This window comes from Typopeltis vanoorti, chromosome 12 (assembly GCF_054136105.1).
Source record: "Typopeltis vanoorti isolate ZY-2024b chromosome 12, IOZ_Tvanoo_1.0, whole genome shotgun sequence".
Lineage (NCBI taxonomy): Eukaryota > Metazoa > Arthropoda > Arachnida > Uropygi > Thelyphonidae > Typopeltis > Typopeltis vanoorti.
The window spans coordinates 52102458-52122952 of NC_143560.1; the positions used below are offsets into that span (position 1 = coordinate 52102458).

The 20495-nt window shown below is 35.9% G+C and overlaps 1 protein-coding gene and 1 non-coding gene across 5 annotated transcripts in view; both read right to left on the bottom strand.

Annotated features, from left to right (window-relative positions):
* Nucleotides 1-4699: 4699 nt before the first annotated feature.
* Nucleotides 4700-20495, bottom strand: part of faf (ubiquitin carboxyl-terminal hydrolase-like faf) — a 1099079-nt gene continuing 1083283 nt past the window's right edge. For all 4 annotated transcript variants that reach the window (XM_090401226.1, XM_090401227.1, XM_090401224.1 and 1 more), the window contains one exon: nt 4700-6866. In XM_090401226.1, the coding sequence (XP_090257352.1) occupies nt 6456-6866 (411 nt within the window). In that variant the 3' untranslated portion in view covers nt 4700-6455. The remainder of the gene's footprint in view (nt 6867-20495) is intronic.
* Nucleotides 11080-11183, bottom strand: LOC150100792 (U6 spliceosomal RNA). The gene has a single exon (XR_016549216.1). It is a non-coding gene; the product is annotated as a U6 spliceosomal RNA (small nuclear RNA).

Sequence of the window (20495 nt, forward strand, 5' to 3'; positions counted from 1 at the left end):
CACCTCCAGGGAGTCCAAAGACTCATCGAGGGAGAGTGTGCCAACAGCATCGAATGATTGGTCCCCTTCCAACTACTAACCACGCTCAAACTTACTTAACTGAGCCATTAGTAGCAGAGGCTCTACCAATCGACCAACCATTTCCTTTATCCAACTCTGCTGTTACTGTATTATAAAAAGACAGTAAATTACTAAGCATGAATGACCCTTCACAAAGCCACGTTGCTCCTCATACAGTACCATATTTTTATCCATCCATTCTTGAATTCTATTTTTGACCAATTTTTCCAGTACTTTTACCACCACACCCGATATACCGATTGGTTTATAATTTGCTACTGCAGTCTTAGAACTTCCCTTATGCAAGGGAATTATTTTGCTCTCTTTCCACTCCCTTGGAACTCTACCAGAGCTGAGATTTAAATTAAAGAGTATAGTCAGAGGCATTGCCAGTTTCCTTGGACATTCTTGCACAACCCGAGATAGCCCATCTAATTCAACAGCTGCATTTATATTGAGATTCTGCAATATCCTAAGAACCTCCAATTCATCCACCTCTGTTCCCAGATTAGTGTCTACCACATAGGTTAACGCAGCAACCTCACTAGGATGATATATCCTTGCAAAGTGGTCACTCAGTAATTCATCTATTTTATCTGCTTTTGCACCTCGTGACCATCATCACTCATTAAGGTAATATCTTCCATAGTCATTCTTCCTCTTACTTGCCACATCACAAAAGAAGTCTATGGGTATTAGTTTAATGGCTAATATAGCCTACTTTCGTTTAGGAGTGCCCCCTTTTTTTTTACAATGTCATTGGCTCTTTACCCAAATTCTAGGGCATTACTGAAGTGTTATAAAACTAACATATGAAGAATAAAAATAGGAGAAAATTTGGACATACCTTTTTCGGTGTTGTTTTCTGTCTCCTTATTCCGGCAATGTGCCTTCATATGCTGTTAAAGGAAGGGAGGTTTATTTGGGGAAGTGGGGGTAAAGTAATGTGGGAGAATTATTTGGAAAAAACCCTGGTTTTTGGTCTATGGGATTTCCTTTGGACTGTTTGGATAGATTCCTCTCATAATCTGATTTTGCCATCCTTGCCATGCTAGTCATCTTTCTCTTTATATACCCTCCACAGTATTTTCTTCTTCTGCAGCACATGCTTAATGATATTACCCATCCTTCCTGATTAACCCTCCTTACCTTAGGTATATAATTTAATACTGCTTCCTCAAGATGACAATTAACTATATCCCATGCACTACTAACATCCTTATCCTGCAGTGTTTATGCTATGCACAGATTTAAGCTTCTTCCTAAGCATGTCATAATCACCTGCCTTGTAGTTCCACACATACCCTTTCATGACAGAATATTCCTCATGTTGTACAATCTCCTAAGTCATGGTCACTTTCACCAATTGGAGGCAATGTGGTCACCTTGGTTATGGATAGGTCTTCTGATTCTATGACCGGATACAGTACTCTCACACCCATAGTCCCCTCCATCACATGGTACCTCAAGTAATTATCTCTCAGTAGGTGTATATATTCCATTTCGTTCCTGCCATGTGAGCTTTCTTCCTTCCAGTCTATATCTCCATAGTTGAAGTCCTTCATAATAATCACTTGACTTGTACTCATTGTATTAATTTGGCAATGCATGTCTTCCAGATCATCCGTGGAACTCCCTGGCCTATAGCAACAGCCAACTGTATATTTTGTCTTACTGGCCTTAATCTCACACCAGACTGCTTCAAATGAACATCCACCCTCTTGCCTATCTCCTATTTTTTTTTTTTTTGACTGCAATTGATCTGCTATCATCAACAGTACTCTTCCCCCATCCTATCTTCTCTGAAAATACTAAACCCTTCACATTCTATTCCTGTAACTACATGATCTGCTGTTAGCCGAGTCTCATTGATGAACTTCTGGCAAGGTTGCACTAACTAATGGCAAAAACCTCTACATCTTTTTCCTGATACTTCTGGCATTAGTATATAGAAACTGCAGCATCCCATTAGGCCTCCACTCATTTACTTCCTGAATTGACTACCCTTTTCAATATTTTTGCTTGAGAGACTAGCTTCCACATTTGGTTATTCTCACATTCACTCGCATCATACAAAATCACCTACTTCCACCCTAATTGCTTAAATTTTCTAACACCAAAACCATTTGGATGCATTCCATCAGCACTGTAAAAATCCTTCTTTCTGTCAAACATAGTCCATGGATTCAAAATCCTACATCATTCCTTCTGCACAATCTACGTATAGACTGATTAGCTAGCAACACCCTCCTCCTCAGTTTGCCTTTATCATCAATCTTCATCTTTCCACTCTTCAGTTTTGCCTCTTCTAACAACTCCTTTACGTCCTCCCTTACAAAATACTTCTCGCCTGTCAAATCATTTGTGCCAACCAAGACATTCCTTTCCTTTGACTAACCTTTTGCATCCTGCATATGTTAATAGAGTTTTTAATCCTTTTTAAGAAAAATGTGGTTTTAAATCCAACTTAAAGAAGAGGTGGATCACTTTTTTTACCCATGGATTCAATTTAGTCCACCTTTTGCATCCTGTATATGTTAATAGAGTTTTTAATCCTTTTTAAGAAAAATATGGTTTTAAATCCATCTTAAAGAAGAGGTGGATCACTTTTTTTACAAAATCTGAACACCATTCCAAAGTATATTCTACTGGCTGTATATGTTCTGTAAACGCCTATCAGTGCTATTAAAAAAATCCACAATAGGAACAAACTTTGGTGAAATGGAGAAAAAAGAATATATAAAAACAGAAATTTTTGAATAGAAATAAGTTCTTAAATTTTCCTAATTTGGGGAAGTATTTTTGTTAAACATAATCACATTATTATTATTATTATAATGAATAAAGATATACACTGCTTGGAAAGAGGTCAACAAAAAACCACAGTATGAGGAACAAACAGCCATAGTGCCCACTTTAAGACCTCCTTTCACTATGATGACTATAGTAATCCTACAGGGGCATACTTTCCACAAGCATATGATAGTGGTCAATGGGAATTTTGGATCATTCTTCCTGTAGTAATGTAATGAGGTCTTGGACTGTTGTGAGGCAGACGTTTCTTGACCTCACACGAAGTTCAAGTTCATCCCACAAATGTTCAATATGAGAACAGGGCTCTGTGGAGGCTAGTGATGTTCACATCCACAAACCACAAGTTACAGTAGTAACCTTATGGCACAGTGCATTGCTTTGCTGAAAGAGACAATGGTCAGTTAAATACAAATGTCACAAAGTAGGAAGCATAGCATTGCCCAAAATGTTCAGATACCTCTCAAAGTTCAATGGTACAACAAATGGAGGTCTGAGGCGAAACCAGGGGAAAAAAAAGTACATACCATCACACTGCCATCTCCAAATTTCATAGTTTGGGTTATGCACTCTGGTAAGAGTCATTCACTGGCATCCACCACACCCACTGCTTGGTAGAGGGTGTAGTACAATTCATCGCTCAAGAAGAACAGCTTTCCAAGCTTTCATGTTCTGCAGTATTTTTTCTCTTTGCACCACTGAACACGATGCTGCATATTTGTTCTGGTAATATGGAGCTTGTCTTACCGTGGAACCCTTGTTGTGAGCTTTGGTTCTGAATGTTTTCGTGCAGATTTGTGTTCCATTCAATGACTGGAACTTTGCATTTTTTTTTTTTTTGCATTGAATGGAAAATTGCATTCAATTTGTTTGAATGCAATTACAACAAATTCCAGCTTTTACATATTTTCCTTTGTAGCATTCTACGGTCACATTTGATGAGTCTCACTGTGAGTAGCACTTGCAGTTGACTCCCTGTGCTTCCATCTCAGTATGGTATCACTGATTGTTGACTTAGGATTGCTCAATGTCAACAACTTGTCAAACAGATAGGCCTGCAACATGGTATTGCATCACAATGCTGCTCTCAAAACTCTGTCAATTACCTTCTTGCAGCCATTTCACCTGGACACAGTTGCACTGACTTGGGAGCATCATATTCTGCCAATTTATACTAGCTACAAGCACATGACTCATTACATGGCATGATGCCAGTTGCCCATGGGGTGTCCACTGACTTCTTTCCAAGTAGTGTACAATTATCCTTACTTCTGCTCATTTCCTATTGTAATCTAATCATTATTCAGAAGGAGATCCTCTTCTGTATCATGTAACTGTTATATAAATTTAATTTTTACTATATTCTTTTACTTTTCTCGTTACTTCATTGCTGATGGCAGTGAAACTTAGATGGAAATTCTGCCAGAAATAAAGTTTTCATCAAGTTATTATTCAGCTAATCTTCATTAATTATCTTCTATCATGCTTCTGACTCATGTTTTGATACAATCTTCTATCCATAGTTATTTGTGAATATTTATGTAAGCAAAGAAAAAGGTTTAATTTTTAAATCAAATTTTGTGTAAATATTATGAAGAGTAGATTTCAGATAATAATAACTGCATGTTTTAAAATTACTATTAGCACTATTCACTGATAGCAATGGAAACTGCTTACATTCAAGATTGTAACTGATAATATATTGTAAAAGTTGCTATAAGCACAGTCATGGCTAGAGAAATAGGACTCTGCAAATGTTAAATTGATAAGAATGTCATATCATATGAATATTTTTTAATATCATATTAGTGAGCACAAAGACAACAACTTTTCAAAGAAACATTTTATTGTGACTCAGCTGGAAATGCTGACATGTCTTGGGTAATCCCACTTTACAAAATACAGGTTTTGCAGCTCTCTATAGTAAGTCTGTGGATCACCATTACTATGAAACACAATCAAGAAACAGCTGAGGGTTTTTGGGGGATGCCTATAAACAAATACCAGTGCATGCAGTCACTGAGAACAAGGTTAAACAAAAATGCATGGGAAATCAGAAATATACAGATAGGATAAGTGAGGGAAGGGAACACACACACATATATAAGAGATAGAAGGGAACAAAAAATCATGCAGCTATTGACATCTGTTCCCTTTACCTAAAAAAAAAAAAATTAAATTAAAAAATAAAATAAAATAAAATAAAATAAAAATCATGCAGCTGTTGAACTCTTGTGTTCCCTTTAAAAGAATACAGCTTTACAAAAGAAATGTCTGTACATATGCTACTGGTAAAATAAACTGTACAGAATTCACATATCATCGTTTACTATTGAGCTGTAAAACTCTTATAACCTTATTCGTTTATTAATATCGCAAGAATCATGTTCATATATTAAAACCTCCATAAGAAGTTTAGATAATCGCATTAGTTCAGTAGTAACCTCTTTCAATCTTCCAAATGACAGAGGTTTATTTAAAAAAAAAAAAAAAAAAAAAAAACACCCGTGGGAAAAATTTTCAAACTGTAAACTCAAATTACAACTCAAACGGTAAATAACTGGCCATCCTGAAATGCAGTTGTTACGGATTCATCTTGACATTTCTATGGCCACAGTTTCATATAAGTTATTAAAAAAAGTTCTGAATATAATTTGCAGATTCCACAACTATAATTCAGATGCAGCTTAGTCAACTCTTGATGACATCTGTACAGGCATCTAAAAATATTCAGGAGTGATGCTATTCTTCACTTTTTCTATGCTTCAAACTTATTGATAATAGAGGGCTTTTTAAACTTCCTGCTCATCAAATCATTGTTCTGCAGATCTTCATAGTTAGTGTAGTAGCAGTTTTCATCTGGTGAATGCCAATATTTTTCACAGCTGCCTTTAAGCTATAAAAATTTACTTATATACAAGCTTATATATATATTCATAATCAAAAACTCAGCCAAAGCTCTGTAACACTGGAATACTTTGTTATGCTATTTGGACAAAACTTATACTGCACGAAGCTGCAGAAAGCTAACTGTGTATTTCTTAAAACTTCCGGTTACCAGCATTGGTACAGATGATACAGCCACATTCTTCCATCGTATTCTTAAATCTACATATTGTCTTCATCACTTTTTTTTTTCCTCCCCAGCTTATCATTTGCTCACAGTAAAATCTGCATGGTCCAAGATATGAGGATTTACAAGTTAACAAAAATAAATAAGACTGGTGATGAAAGATTTTTTTTTTTTTTTTTTTAAAAGTCTATCAGTTATTTGGCAATATATTGAACAAATTGTCTAGTTTATCTTTACAATTCAAAATTTAACATATCTTCTTTTAAATTTTCTATGAAAACAGGATCTCCACAAGAGGCCTACAAAACAAGGCTAAGTTTGAAGCAAAGGTGACACAGTCACCACTTAAAAAAAGTGACTGATCAGAATATAAAACACTGTCCTAGTTAGCAGCTTTTGTGTACATCAGTTTGGTGCCATCAAGCTAGATGCTACATTCACAAATCACACAAAATATGTAAGAAATAGTCCTGGAGAAAAAAAAAGAAGATAATTTAGACTATGTAAATCATCACTCCGTACTTTTGATGGTCTGTTCAGATGATTTACTTTCACTGTCCTCTTGGGTCTCTGTATGTACGGCTGTGGGCTGCACAGTCACTGTCACAGTATCACTGCTTCGCGTATGAGTTGGGGATTGCTGTGGAGAAACTGGGGGATGACTACCACAGCTGCAACCCATGCTGGTACTATCTGCTGCTGATATAGGGCCTGGTGAGCGGCGGCCATTTGAAGATGTTCCACACTGTTGAGGCAAAGAATGAGTTTGGGGTTGTTGAGATGAGGTAGGATAGGATCCTGTACTGTCTAAAGCAGCAGGAGAAGGAGGACTCAAACGGGGAGATGATCCTTGCCCTTGCCACGATGCTCTGTCTTCAGTTGGAGGACTATCACCATCCTCTGACATTTGTTCTTCTGGTTCCTATAATCAATAGAAAGTGAATGTTAATATTCAAGCAGAAATGTAATTATTACAGAGATAATGAAATAATATAAAGTTTTAATTATCTGATTTTGTCTTGAATTTTGAGCAGCTTCTTCAGCATGGGTTAACACCATTAGAAAAGTAGGAATACACTGAAATATATTATTCAGGATCACACTTTTGGTATAGTATGCCCACCATTTGTAGATCTCTGCTTGGCGTTTTGCCAAGAATAGTCGATTCATGCTGAAGGGGAGAAAGAAATGAAGGATGTACGAATTGGTCGCCAACATGCGAAATCACGTGCTTTCTTGTCTGTTGCTGTACTAGTAGTAGCTTGATTTTTGTTCTCGCTTTTTTTTTTTGCATTTTTTTTTTATTATTAATTTGTATGATGGATCCAGTACAGTCAACAAGTTCAGTTGTTAAACGTTTCAGTAGCTCTTGCAAAAGAATATTGAATAATGTGCTGACATTCTGCGCAAAAGAATCATTAAAAGGCAGTCTCCTTGTTCCCCTTTCTCAAGTCATAAAACGTGCAAGTGCAATTGCAGGCATATCAGGGTCGACTGTTAAAAGAATTCACATGGAATCAAAAGGTGAAGGTAAGCCAAAATTTAAATCTCCTAAAAAAAAGTGCCAGAGAAAGAAAACCATCCAAACCGTAGCTTTGAATGATTTTGATGTAGACGTTATAAGAAGAACTATTCGCGAATTTTACGTGGTTGAGAAAAGAGTGCCAACTGTTCCAAAATTGATTCCTGTGCTTAAAGAAAAAATAAATTTTCCTTGGAAAAGAGAAACTTTAAGGAAAATACTTCATGAAATCAGATTTTGTTTTAATGCTATTGAGAATGTTTGGGCAAAAGTGAAAAGTTTCATTCGCCATCGCAACGTAACTGGGGATATTGACATGTTGAAACTTTTTAAGCGTTCAGAACAGGCCACTGTATTACAGTTCAAAACTGGGGAAAATATTGCTCTCATGTCACCTCATTGGAAAATATGTATTGGGACAGAGATGGAATTATCAAAGAATTATGCGAACCTTTGGTGATCAGTTTAAGTGAAAGTGATGGCGATTCGGACACTGATTTAGATGACTATGAAGATTAAAAGGATTTGATAATGGTATTTTTTTCCAACCTTTTTTTTTTTGCATGGGTTTGTTAAAAGAGTCACAACAAGTCATAAATAATTAATCGGTTTAAGACATTAAAGTGTCTCAGTTCTCTCAACTATAAGTTTAGAATATCTAAGTTCATTTGACCAAAGACTAGAGACCGCAGATATGAGAGTCCTGAGAAAGATTAGAGGCGTGAACAGATGGCATCAATGGCAATATCATATTAAAAATGAGGATATTAGGAAAGAACTTGACATTGTCAGCATCCAGGAATGTGTTAGCAGAGCTAATCTCAGATGGTATGGTCACTTAAATAGAATGGGAGAGGAAAGATTAGCAAAACAAGTGTTCTCTGCCAGGTTGGCAGGAAAACGACCCAGAGGAAGACCAAGATATAGGTGGATTGATACGGTACAAACTGCCTTAGACGATAGAAATATAAGATCTGATAATGTTGGAGTCTTGACAAGTAACAGACTGATTTGGAGGAAAATTGTAGATAGGAAGTTAGTAATGATGTAATTTTTTCATGTAGTACTGTCATATCCTGTACACCCCTTGAGGGTACATGGCAGGAATTTGATGATGATGATGATTTGATGATGATGATGAAGTTCATTTGAAAAAAATTTCTGTATAATTATTTTTATTTTATAGAAAACTTTCTTAAAAATAAATTTTGTTAAATTTTTGTTTTATGCTATAGCTTTTTTTAAATTTTGCTAATACTCTACGTACATTTTTCCAACTGTTATACAAGCAAAATAGTTACCACTTTAAAAACTACAATGTTCATAAAAGAAAAGCTAAATTTTCCAACCTGTAATAATAAACAAACTCATCCCAGGAGACGGATTGATTACCCTATTATCGGAATGGATTCTCCTTTTTGGGACATGTGCAGAAGTGTCGAAGGGTCTCTAATCTGTGGGCGAACTCTATTGCCAGCACGAAGTGAATTGGTCATCTATAAATACGCTGTTCGAAAATCGGTTAGAAAATGTGGTCTAACTAATGCACAATTTGCAATGAAGTAGGATAAAATTTGGTATGCTAGCTTACAACAGAATAACAATGAGAAATGGCAGACAGGTATAAGAATTACCAACAGAGATCACATTACAGAAGTCAACCCATTATGCTTAAAAATATAATCACAACATGATGCATGATCCCCTCTAATGGTTAAATAGGCCATAGCAGTAGGCCAAGTTTGATATAAGGATGTCTATGAGATTCTGTGGCAACAAATCCCATTCTTCTACCAGAGAAGACTTTAGCATGCAACATCCATGGATGCTGCATCACACATGCTCGAGTGGATTTAAGTCGTGATTTTGCTGGCCATGGCAGTTGTTGGATATCTTCAGTTTCAACATATCACTTTACTGCTTGAGCTCTATGGGCAGTGGTAGTGTCATGCATGAAAATAAAACTCGGACTAACTGCACCCATACAAAGTCAGACATAAGGCTAAAGGATCAGTTCTCAGTATTGCTGCACAGTCACAGTATCTTATCAAAAACATGAAATGAAGAGGGGATGCAGTCATTGATCATTATTCTGTTACACACAAAACACTACCTCAACCACAAGACTCCCTTTCTCTGATGCTGGAGAGAGATGGTCCTCATTCTCTCCAGATCAAATCTAGAATCTATTTGTAGAATAAATGGGCCTCAATCAGAGAACAGAACTGTACCCTATGTCAGGATTCTGAGTCATATGTTAGTGGCACCAGTTGCAAAAGCAGCTCTACAATGGTTTGTGGTTAATGGATATAAACCCTGGCTTCCTTGCATAGAGTCCACTCTTATAAGCAAGAGTATGCATTGTGTGCAGTTCAGTTGGATAGTAGATCAATTCCTGTTGGATACTTGGAATTTCCATTCTAGAATGCCTATTATATCAAATATTCATCTTTTAATCTTCAGGAATTCAATGACTCATCAAGGGAGGCAACATATCACTCATACCATATCATATCTTTTCTTAAATTCATTCATGCTATCTGCACTCACAACTTTCAAAGGCAAGACATTCCAGTCATACACTGCTCAATGAGAGAAAAAACATTCTCATCCTTTTCCTGACTGCATACATTCTCAACTTCATGCTGGATGCCCTCTCTCCATCCTCCATAAAATGAAAAATTCCACCTACTGGTATCCTGCATGACCTTCCAGAAGTTTGTATGTATCATATCACCTCTCTTTCTCCTGTGTGTTAGTGTCTTCAGTCCACAAATTCTGATCTCTTATAATCTACATTCCAGTCCCAATATCATTTTTAACTTTTCTTTGCACCCTCTCTCTCTGCATCACCTTGGAAACCAGATCAGCACACAGTAGTCCAAATGAGACTGTACCAAAACCTTGTAAAGAGGCAAAATAACTTCCATATTCTTACATCTCAATATTCATTTCAGCACTGCAAATATCTTATGAGTTGTATTTGCAGTATTATATGGTCCCTGAACTTCAACCTCCTCAACAAAACTCCAAGATCCCTAGCTGGTCAGTATTTTCTAGTATAATATGCTATTAGATATCTCATTACACCAACGTGGATGACTTTACATTTACTAACATGAAATTGATAGCCATTTTCACATGCCTACAATTCAAGCTTATTCAAATCATTCTGCAGGTACTGCATATCAGTTGCATTCGTGATTGTCTTGCTTATCTTTGCATTATCAGCAAACAGCTGTACATCACCTGTCAAAACCTTTCCAATATCATTAATGTAGAAACTGAATAACACCTGACAAAAACTGATCACTGGGGTATACCACTGGTTACCTTAAATCTTGCAGACTTACATCCTTCACATACCACTTTTTGATAGCTGTTAGTAAACCATCCTCTTATCCAAACTAATAGTTTATAATTCAGTCCCGTATTCTACACTTATGCAACCAGTTTACATGCTGAATCTGTCAAAAGCCTCTAGAAGAGTCAAAAATATTCGAGTATATATCTATTCCTCTTGTATAACTCAACCATCACATTATTATAGAATGTGAGCAAGTTACTCAAACATGACCTTTCCTTAGCAAACCAATGCTGCTCACTACAATGTACAATTGTACAATGCTTTGCAATTTTGTGTCATCCTTGCACCAGGGTCATGCTTATCTTCTCTGTATCATTCCAATTTTAGTATATGCACTGCCGAAGCAGTGCTCATGAAAATATTCATGAAAAACATGCACTCATAACAAATATCTAAAGTAAGCAAGTACTCATGGTAATATTCATGAAAATTATTTTATTCTGTTAATTTTATCAAGCAGGGTAGATCAACTATAGCTGAGATTCTCAATGGATAATTCAGCAACAATGCTGCAATGCGCTCTTTACCAATAAGCTTCAGAGATATGTTACATAGAGGTTTGGTAACTATTTTTGCATTGGAAATATCAGAAACTGGCAGCTAACTTGAATGAATGCAATTTGTTAAAGTAGTACTTAAACAAATTTGCATATTTAAATCATTTTTAAAATTATCCAACTAAAATCTATCCATCCCTTTATATAAGTACTTAAGAGTATGTAGCATGCTTGTTACAAAGCATAATACAACAGATAGTGCTTTGAATTATTTTTATTTATTTATTTCTTTTAAAGCATTGTTTTGTAACACAAAAGGGAAGCAAACTTTGGACTAAACAAACAGGCAAATCTAACCATGTCTTATTTTTCTGATAGCTATTATGACAGACTTTGAACAAAAATCCATAAAGATGGTCATCAAGTGCCATTTCACTTTCATAAACAGGAATGAATTTTTTACAGCACCTGAGGTTTGTTAAAGGTCAGCAACTCTGGATCCATTTTTAAGCAGTCTGCATAATGTTTTTCTACCATGCAACTATAATGCAACTCTTATGATTACAGTTTTTTTAAAAATAATTTTAATATCTAATTATTAGTGTTTTTTTTTTTTTCCCTGCTGATACTACGCTTGAAACTGCTATTAGTTTAAGCACAAAATAAAACATTCTGATTTAAGGAACTTATAAATAATGCTCAACAAATATGTGTATATAATAATTTTATAAATGTGCCAATCTCCCTCTCTCTCTCTTTTTTAATACTTCCTAACACCTAAAAATTAGATATCCAACCTCATTATGAAGTGGATGAAGCCCACAAGTGAAAAAATGACTGCTGACCTCTGGTTTAAAGCAATTACCAGTATCCCCCCCCCTCCCTTAGTTGGTCACAATCAGATCTTGGGAAGTAATTAGCAAATTTAGGCTGCATATCTGTATAAAACTCCCAACAGCAGAATATTTTAGACCAGAAGTGGCCAACTTCATTCTATATGAGGGCCAATATATGATGAGTGGTAGCGTCACGGGCTGCACACTTTTAGACAGAACTTAAATAAAAATAAACTGTGCATTTTTTCAAGGCAATAGTTATATGTATTGAATTACTATATTTGTTAACTCATTTTACCATTGGGAGAACTATATTAAATACTTGATTGATTTAAATATAAGTTGTTAAATTAAATTTAATTACATACTTCTGGTTTTTTTATTACATGTAACATAACTTAATGAGAACACTGTGGGCGTTCATGTGCGGCAACAAGTTAATCAAAGTCGATTTTCAATGATGATGACAATATTTGTAACAAATCCTGAAGGTGGTCATCAGTCAGTTGGCTTCTTTGTGCCGATTTAACCGCCCTCATAGTTGAGAAAGTGCATTCACATATGTATGTGCTTCCAAACGTAGCTGAAATCACTCAATGCAGGATATTTTTCCCCTTGGTACAAGTTTCCAAAAGTCAATGCCTATCTTCACCCTTGACTGGAAAATGGGGTCACTTTGAAGGTCACACAACTCCAATTGAATAGTGTCATGCTCCTCTGAAATGTTGCATTTCATTGGGTTGTTAAATAATATCCGTTGTGGCTGCATGTCACTGAAGTCAGAAAATCGCTTACTGAAATGCTCCAAAAGTTGGTCTAACATTGGCACCGAAAACTTGAAGTCAATGTCATGGCTCTCCTCCATTAACTCCCTGCAGGAAGAGAAATGTACCAAGTTTCCTCTGACTAGGGTGAATTTATAAACCTTCAGTCGACTTATGAACCCATCTAGGTGTCCAACTAAATTAGAGATTGTTTGGTTACTTCCCTGTAACTTCACGTTGAGTTCATTCATGTAATGCGTGATGTCTGTTAGAAAGGCAAGTAAGCTATTAAAATGAGGAATACATAGTTTTGTGATTAGTTCTTTGTCTTCTCACGTTCCTCTAAAAACTGTTTTATTTCCTTTTCTCAAAGCAAAAAACTGAAAACAGTTCCCTCTGCTTAGCCAACGTACTTCTGTGTACAACACTAAATCATCATATTCTGCCTCTATTTCTGTTAGAAAAGGAAAAAAGCTTGTGATGTGTCAAGGCCCGATTTCTGCCCTTAATTAGATTCACACTTCATTACAGTTTTCATAACATCCTCTCTCTCCAGAATTTTACCACACAGAGCTTCCTGATGTATAATGCAGTGAAATTGATTCCAGCCTTCTTTAGTAAGCCAACTAAGCCTGTTTGAGTACCACACGTTGATTTGGCACCATCTGTCACAACAGCTGTGAGATGTTGATGTCACCAATACCATTTACAACCTTCATAACTGCATCATAAATGTCTTGCTCTTTGGCTGAGTTATGCATTTACTCCTCATTGATTCATCCAGAGCCAATGAGGAGTAAGCTGAATCTGTAATAACACTTTTTAATTTATTTAATATGTGAGAACCTATTTCCTCGACTCTTTTTGTTACAGTTGGTTTTGATAATGGGACGCTTTCAAACTCACTGCCAATTTTATCTTCCCCAAATGCACGTGCCATTTTCACAGAACAGTGTTTTACAAATTCACCATCAGATAACGATTTTTTTGCTTTTGCTATCTCTGCGCTTACAACAAATGATAGCGTGAGCTTTTTTGTATTTTTGCATTGACCTTTCTCTTCAAATTACGTACAATTTTAGTACGTCCAACGTATTCTTGGTATTTAGCGACATGGTGCTGTATGTAGTGGCATTTGAGGTTATAAACAATACTTGCAAACACACAAGCCATTGTGGTTTGTTGTCGTTATTGTTTATAAACAGAAATTCATTTTCCCATTTCTCTTGAAATGACCCCGTTTTCTTCGCAGATGTTACATTTCTTACTCATAATACACAAAGGCTGAAGTAACTGCCCAGGGGACACAAACTGCAACAATAACATTGTTACCTATGAAACTGAGTTTCTAAAACTGATCACTGTAACAAGAGCAGAGCAAGTGACTTTCAATGATGCGTTACTCTGGAGCACATAGAAATCTACCACTCCCACTACTACAACTTGCACAAAGAAGCAGTAGATTTTATAAAGCGAGTAATCTTTTTAAAGCAATTTTGATTCCGTGTTGAAAATATAAATTGTTAATACATATAATTTAATATAGTTTTTATCCTGCCGCGGGCCGCACAAAATCACGTTATGGGCCACATGCGGCTCGCAGGCCTGCTGTTATGTTTTAGACAATATATCATCATCATCATCAAATTCCTGCCATGTACCCTCAAGGGGTGTACAGGATATGACAGTACTGCATGAAAAAATTACATCATTACTAACTTCCTATCTACAATTTCCCTCCAAATCAGTCTGTTACTTGTCAAGACTCCAACATTATCAGATCTTATATTTCTATCGTCTAAGGCACTTTGTACCGTATCAATCCACCTAAATCTTGGTCTTCCTCTGGGTCGTTTTCCTGCCAACCTGGCAGAGAACACTTGTTTTGCTAATCTTTCCTCTCCCATTCTATTTAAGTGACCATACCATCTGAGATTAGCTCTGCTAACGCATTCCTGGATGCTGACAATGTCAAGTTCTTTCCTAATATCCTCATTTTTAATATGATATTGCCATTGATGCCATCTGTTCATGCCTCTCATCTTTCTCAGGACTCTCATATCTGCGGTCTCTAGTCTTTGGTCAAGTGTTTTACTTCTGACCCAGCTCTCAGATCCATAAGTTAAAATTGGTTTGAACACAGTCTTGTATACAGCTAATTTCGTGTTCTGACTAATTTCTTTCTTATTCCATATGAATTTATTCAATTGACTTCCCACGATACCAGCTTTGCTGATTCTGTTGTCTATTTCTATATTTAGTTTACCATCTTCAGTAAAAATTGTGCCTAAGTAGCTGAAATGTTTTACTTGTTCCACAGGTTCTCCATTCACAACACAGTTGACATTTTCAATGATTCTGCCTATTTTCATTGTCTTTGTCTTTTTATTGCTGACCTTCATACCATATCTATTACAACAGTATTACAACTCTATTACAACTATTCAATTTAGTCAGAGAATCTTGCAGACTTGTAGCGGATTTATTTAGAAGTATAACATCATCCGCATAAAGCAAAGAGCTGACATTAACATCTCCAATTTTGATATCAGGTTTAATACCACATTCCTTCATAATGTGATCCATATAGATAATGAATAACAGAGGGGATAATGTACATCCTTGTCTCACACCAGATTTAACATTAAACCATCTTCCTGTACTTCCTTCAATTCTAACTGCTGACTCACAACTCAAATAAAGACTAAGTATTGCTTGATATAATGCCCCATTGACACCATATAATTGCAGCGTATTGAACAGCTTCTCTCTTGGCACCTTGTCATATGCCTTTTCCTAATCGACAAAACTTAAATACAGATCTTTGTTATATTCCCATGCTTTCTCGACTATTTGTCGTAAAGTGAAGATCTGATCCTGACAGCCTCTATTTGGCCTGAATCCAGCTTTTTCTTCACCAAGCTTTTCTTCCACAATTCTTCTCAACCGTTTCTCAAGTATACTTGCATAGATCTTGCCAGGAACACTCAGTAGGGAAATACCTCTGTAATTCTCACATTCAGTTTTATTTCCCTTTTTATATATGGGTACTATGAGAGCTCTACTCCAATCATCGGGAATTCGTCCCTCTGTCCAGGCTTTCTGAACTATGCAGTGCAGCCACTGTAAGACTCTTATACCACCATACTTCAGCATTTCCGGTCGAATATCATCTACTCCTGCTGCCTTTCCACATTTCAAGCCTTTGATGGCTTTTTCTACTTCAAGTATGGATATGTATTCCTGACTGCATGCCTGGTCAGTGTTTTTTTATCACTGTGTTGTCATCACTGCTTGTTTCATTTAGCAGTTTTTCAAAGTAATTACTCCATACTTCAAGGATATCTTTTTCTCCTGTTTTCATTTCACCTTTATCATCTCTAATTCCTTTTACAGCACTCTTTCCTCCATTCCTAAGCTTCTTCAACAACCTCCAGAATATTTTGCCACCTTCTTGATATTTATTTTCTATATTCTTGCCAAAGTCCTCCCATGACTTTTGTTTAGCTAGTTTTACACACTGTTTAGCTTTCTTACATTTGTCTCTGTATTCTGTAAGAGTAAAAGCTGACTTATTAGCCAGGAACTTTTGATATGCTTTCTTCTTTTCCTTCACTGCCTCTTTAACTTCCTGTGTCCACCAGGGAGTTCTGATTTTTTTATCTTTGCACACAACCTCACCACATGCCTCTCTGGCAGAATCAATCAATGTTTCCTTCAGAGTTTGCCACTGAATCTCCAAGGTTGGATTCCTGTTCTCAAACTCTTTCATTTTCTTTTCAATAATATTTCTGTATTTTAGTCTACAGTTTACATCTGAGAGCTGCTCAACTTTTATTCGCTTTAAAACTTTCTTACATGTTATTCTTTTCAATATGAAATTCAATTTTATCCTGCTCAAGACTAAATAGTGATCACTTCCAATTTCAAATCCTCTGTACACTCTGGTGTCCTGCACCAGGGAGAAAACATCACTATCAACAATAACATAGTCAATGAGACTTTTCTTATTCCTAGCCTCTTCTCTCCATGTGAATTTGTGCACATTTTTATGTTGGAACATGGTGTTAGTAATAACCAGTCCATGTCCTGAGCAGAAATCCAACAGATATTTGCCATTATTATTAGCTTTGCTCTTTTCTCCAAATTTTCCCAAAATATTTTTGTATGTCTCACAATCATTTCCTACTCTACTATTTAGATCCCCAACAAGGACCAACTTTTCCTTTTTCATTGTGTCAGTTGCTTTTTCTAAAGCCTCAAAAAATTCCTCCACTTCTACCTTAGTAGAGCCTTCTGTGGGACCATAGGCACAAATAAGTCTCATTGTCCAGTTCCCCATTCTCATATTTGCCCACATTACTCTACTTGAGACTGACTGCCATTCAAGAAGATTAGCCTCGTATTTTGTGTTGAATACTATGGCTACTCCTTCTTTTCCTTGATTGTTATTGCCTGAATATGACATTTTGTATTTATTGCTCAGAAAGATCTCACCAGTTTTGGTCTTTTTTGTTTCAGTCACCCCTATTATGTCGATCTGGTACTTATCTAATTCCTCAGCTAGCTCCATTTCTTTGCCATTCAGGCTTCTTACGTTGATAGTACCGATCTTTAACTCTGGTGGTGTTGAGTTGGGGTTTGTTTTCAGATTTGTTCCAGTAGCTGACTCTTCGCTGTTCGCCCTGGTTCCCTGGCGAAAACAACGGGGGCCTTGTTTAACTGGGCGACGCCCCAGCCGGCATGAAATTTTGTCATGTTGTACCATCATTTTTTATTTTGGTTTAACCAATAAGAATACAATTTGGTCGGCTAAATCCCAAATTGCCAGCCCATCCTCGTTCGTTCAGTATCAAAGTAGATACCCAACAGGGTGCACCACGAGAAGGTGAGGATTGGACATTAGGTCAGAAGCCCTGGTCGGTTCTCCGCATTCCTTTAAAGGCTATGTGGAGGTCTCCTCTCAGTTATACAGCTTTGACCCTTAAGCACCCCTAGACAATATATTGCTTCTGAAATTTGTTCATGAAACTCCTCTAATTGCCAGTCAATATAACACAATAGCAAACTGAATGTGTTTAGGAGCATCCTTACATTTTGAACTTGTTGACTTAGGTCTTATAGTTTAGTGATTGATTGAGACTTACAATTCTAAAATGTGCATTAAAATCAACATTAAATCAGAAATAGATAATGCATATTTTGAATAAACCATACTTTGAAATTATACTTAGGGTAGAAATGCTATCCTTTGTACTGATACTGTCTTCACAAAACACTTAATTTAAGTTAAACTAAGACTGTATATAATTGAAATCAAATATTCTAAAAACTCAACAGGGAAAATTAATGCTTATTTAAAAGAATAAATTAGATATGAATTTAAAAACACAATAAACTGTGAAAGACTAAAAAAATATAAAATATTTAAAGACTGAAAATATGTGGAGCAATAAAAATTAAAACCCAAGATAGGATAAAAAAATAAAGATGGACAATACTTCAGAATTGTGGTATGTGAGCTGTTTCAAAGTCTTCAGCATCACGAAGAGCACTCACTTTTTTATTTATTCATGTGGGGTTCCCCCTATCCTCCACCATCTCTTAGGACTAGTTGAGGGATTAAGTATGTATTTATGACTGTAGATCCGTGTGTGTGTTCACAGGCCAGTTTGCCTGTTCTGATGGACAAAAAAACCAAGTTTTGGGTGAAAAAACCCTCCATCTCTGTATGAGACTAGCTAACTCACCTTTAGATGAAAGAGACTATATAAAGGTTCCTCATGTCATAGCTGGGAATCGAACCCAGGTCTATCACTAAAGTAACATATGATTCCATGGAAGTCAGATGTTAATAATAGGCTACATGAAATCACTAGTCATTTATTAATAGTCGAAACTTAGGTATAATTTTAACGTTGTGGAGCTGCCTTATGGCTATAGTTTGTGGCTTGATTGCATGAATTCTGGCTATTAAGTTTGCATAAATGATTAATTGCTGTAAATATTCCAAGTTTATCAAAATTTGTGTTAATTTTTTGATTTCATTAATAAGATATCTAATGAAATAAAAAAACTAATGCAAATTTTCATAAACTGGTATTAATATCCACAACTGATCAATTATGCATATTTAACAACCATAACACAGGTAACCGCTCCATATATTAAAGAAAATTTTCCCTCACATAATATAGTGAAATTACCCTATATATATGGATCCCAGATACAGTGTAAAAAAAATACAGGACAATTATGACTGAGGGTGAAAGTTTAGTATGCGCATCCATCAAAATGATTCTAACTTTCCAAGTGTGTGCGTGGCAAGGTTTACTATGCACACACTTTACTAAGTATAAGTGTGTGCATAGTAAATCCAATTGTTAGGCTGCATATTTTCATTAAGCCACTTTAAGTTGCCTTCAAATGGTTTTTTATTTACTATTCTGGATACAAAATAGATTGTTAATACAGTAATGCTCTTCTCACCTGAAATATTCTTATTAATCAATCAGTCTTGCTCACTCTTGCAATACTTTTCTGAAGAATGAATTTCACTTAACAACTGTTTGTTTTTAAGAATCATGTCATGAAAAGCTACACAATCTTCACTGAAGAATGATTTTACAGTTTTTACAGACAATTTGTTTTTCTGATCAGTCCACAGTGCATTCATGCGAGAAAATAATCTTTCGACACACGCATGTTCTAGGGATACACATAACAAACTCCACTACTTTCTTCCAATTTGATAGTTCTCCTTCAACATTTTTTAAGAGATCCATCCAGACTTCATCTAAATGTTTAGATTTCAACATGTTCTTCACTTCACTATCTTCTCTGGACTTCAGAGCTTTTTTCACTATCATTACTTCATCAAACAAATCAGATTCAACAATGTTTGATATGGCAGCAGCCTGATTAATAGTTTGGACTGTTTGAATAACATTTTCCCAATATAATGCTGTTCTCAGTTTCACCCAAGACATATACTGTGACCATTCTTTTATATATGGCACACATGTTGTAGAAATCAATTTTATGAGATTGGAATGCCTTTTCACTAATCAATCCTTCCTCTTGCAACTCAAAAAGTAGCTTCTTTCCAGTGGTAGTTGTCAAATTTTCATCTCTTCTTCTCATTTCAATTTTTCCAGCCAGTGATGTATAATTGACTGTGCTTCAACGAAAGATATCGTTTCGCCTTCTGTGCTCCTGATAGTAGTATGGAACATTTCACATTGCAACTCCAGAAAAGTAGAAAACAGCTTCGACACTGGGTTATGGAAAAAGTCTTTCAACATTGTTGGACATTTATCTTTGAAAGAAAATAGGCTTTAAGTCCTTCATACATTTCATTGAACCTTTTGATAGCTGAATGCAATGACAGCCACCTTGTCTCCGAATGTCCTAGAACTATTTTATACTCATTGTCCACAAATTCACAAAATTCTTTTAGGGACTGGACTCTTACAGAGTATATATAAAAGTGTTGAAATATTTTAGCTATAACATCCTCAATGTCTACAGGCAATGTATCAGCTGCAGTTTACACAGCATTATTT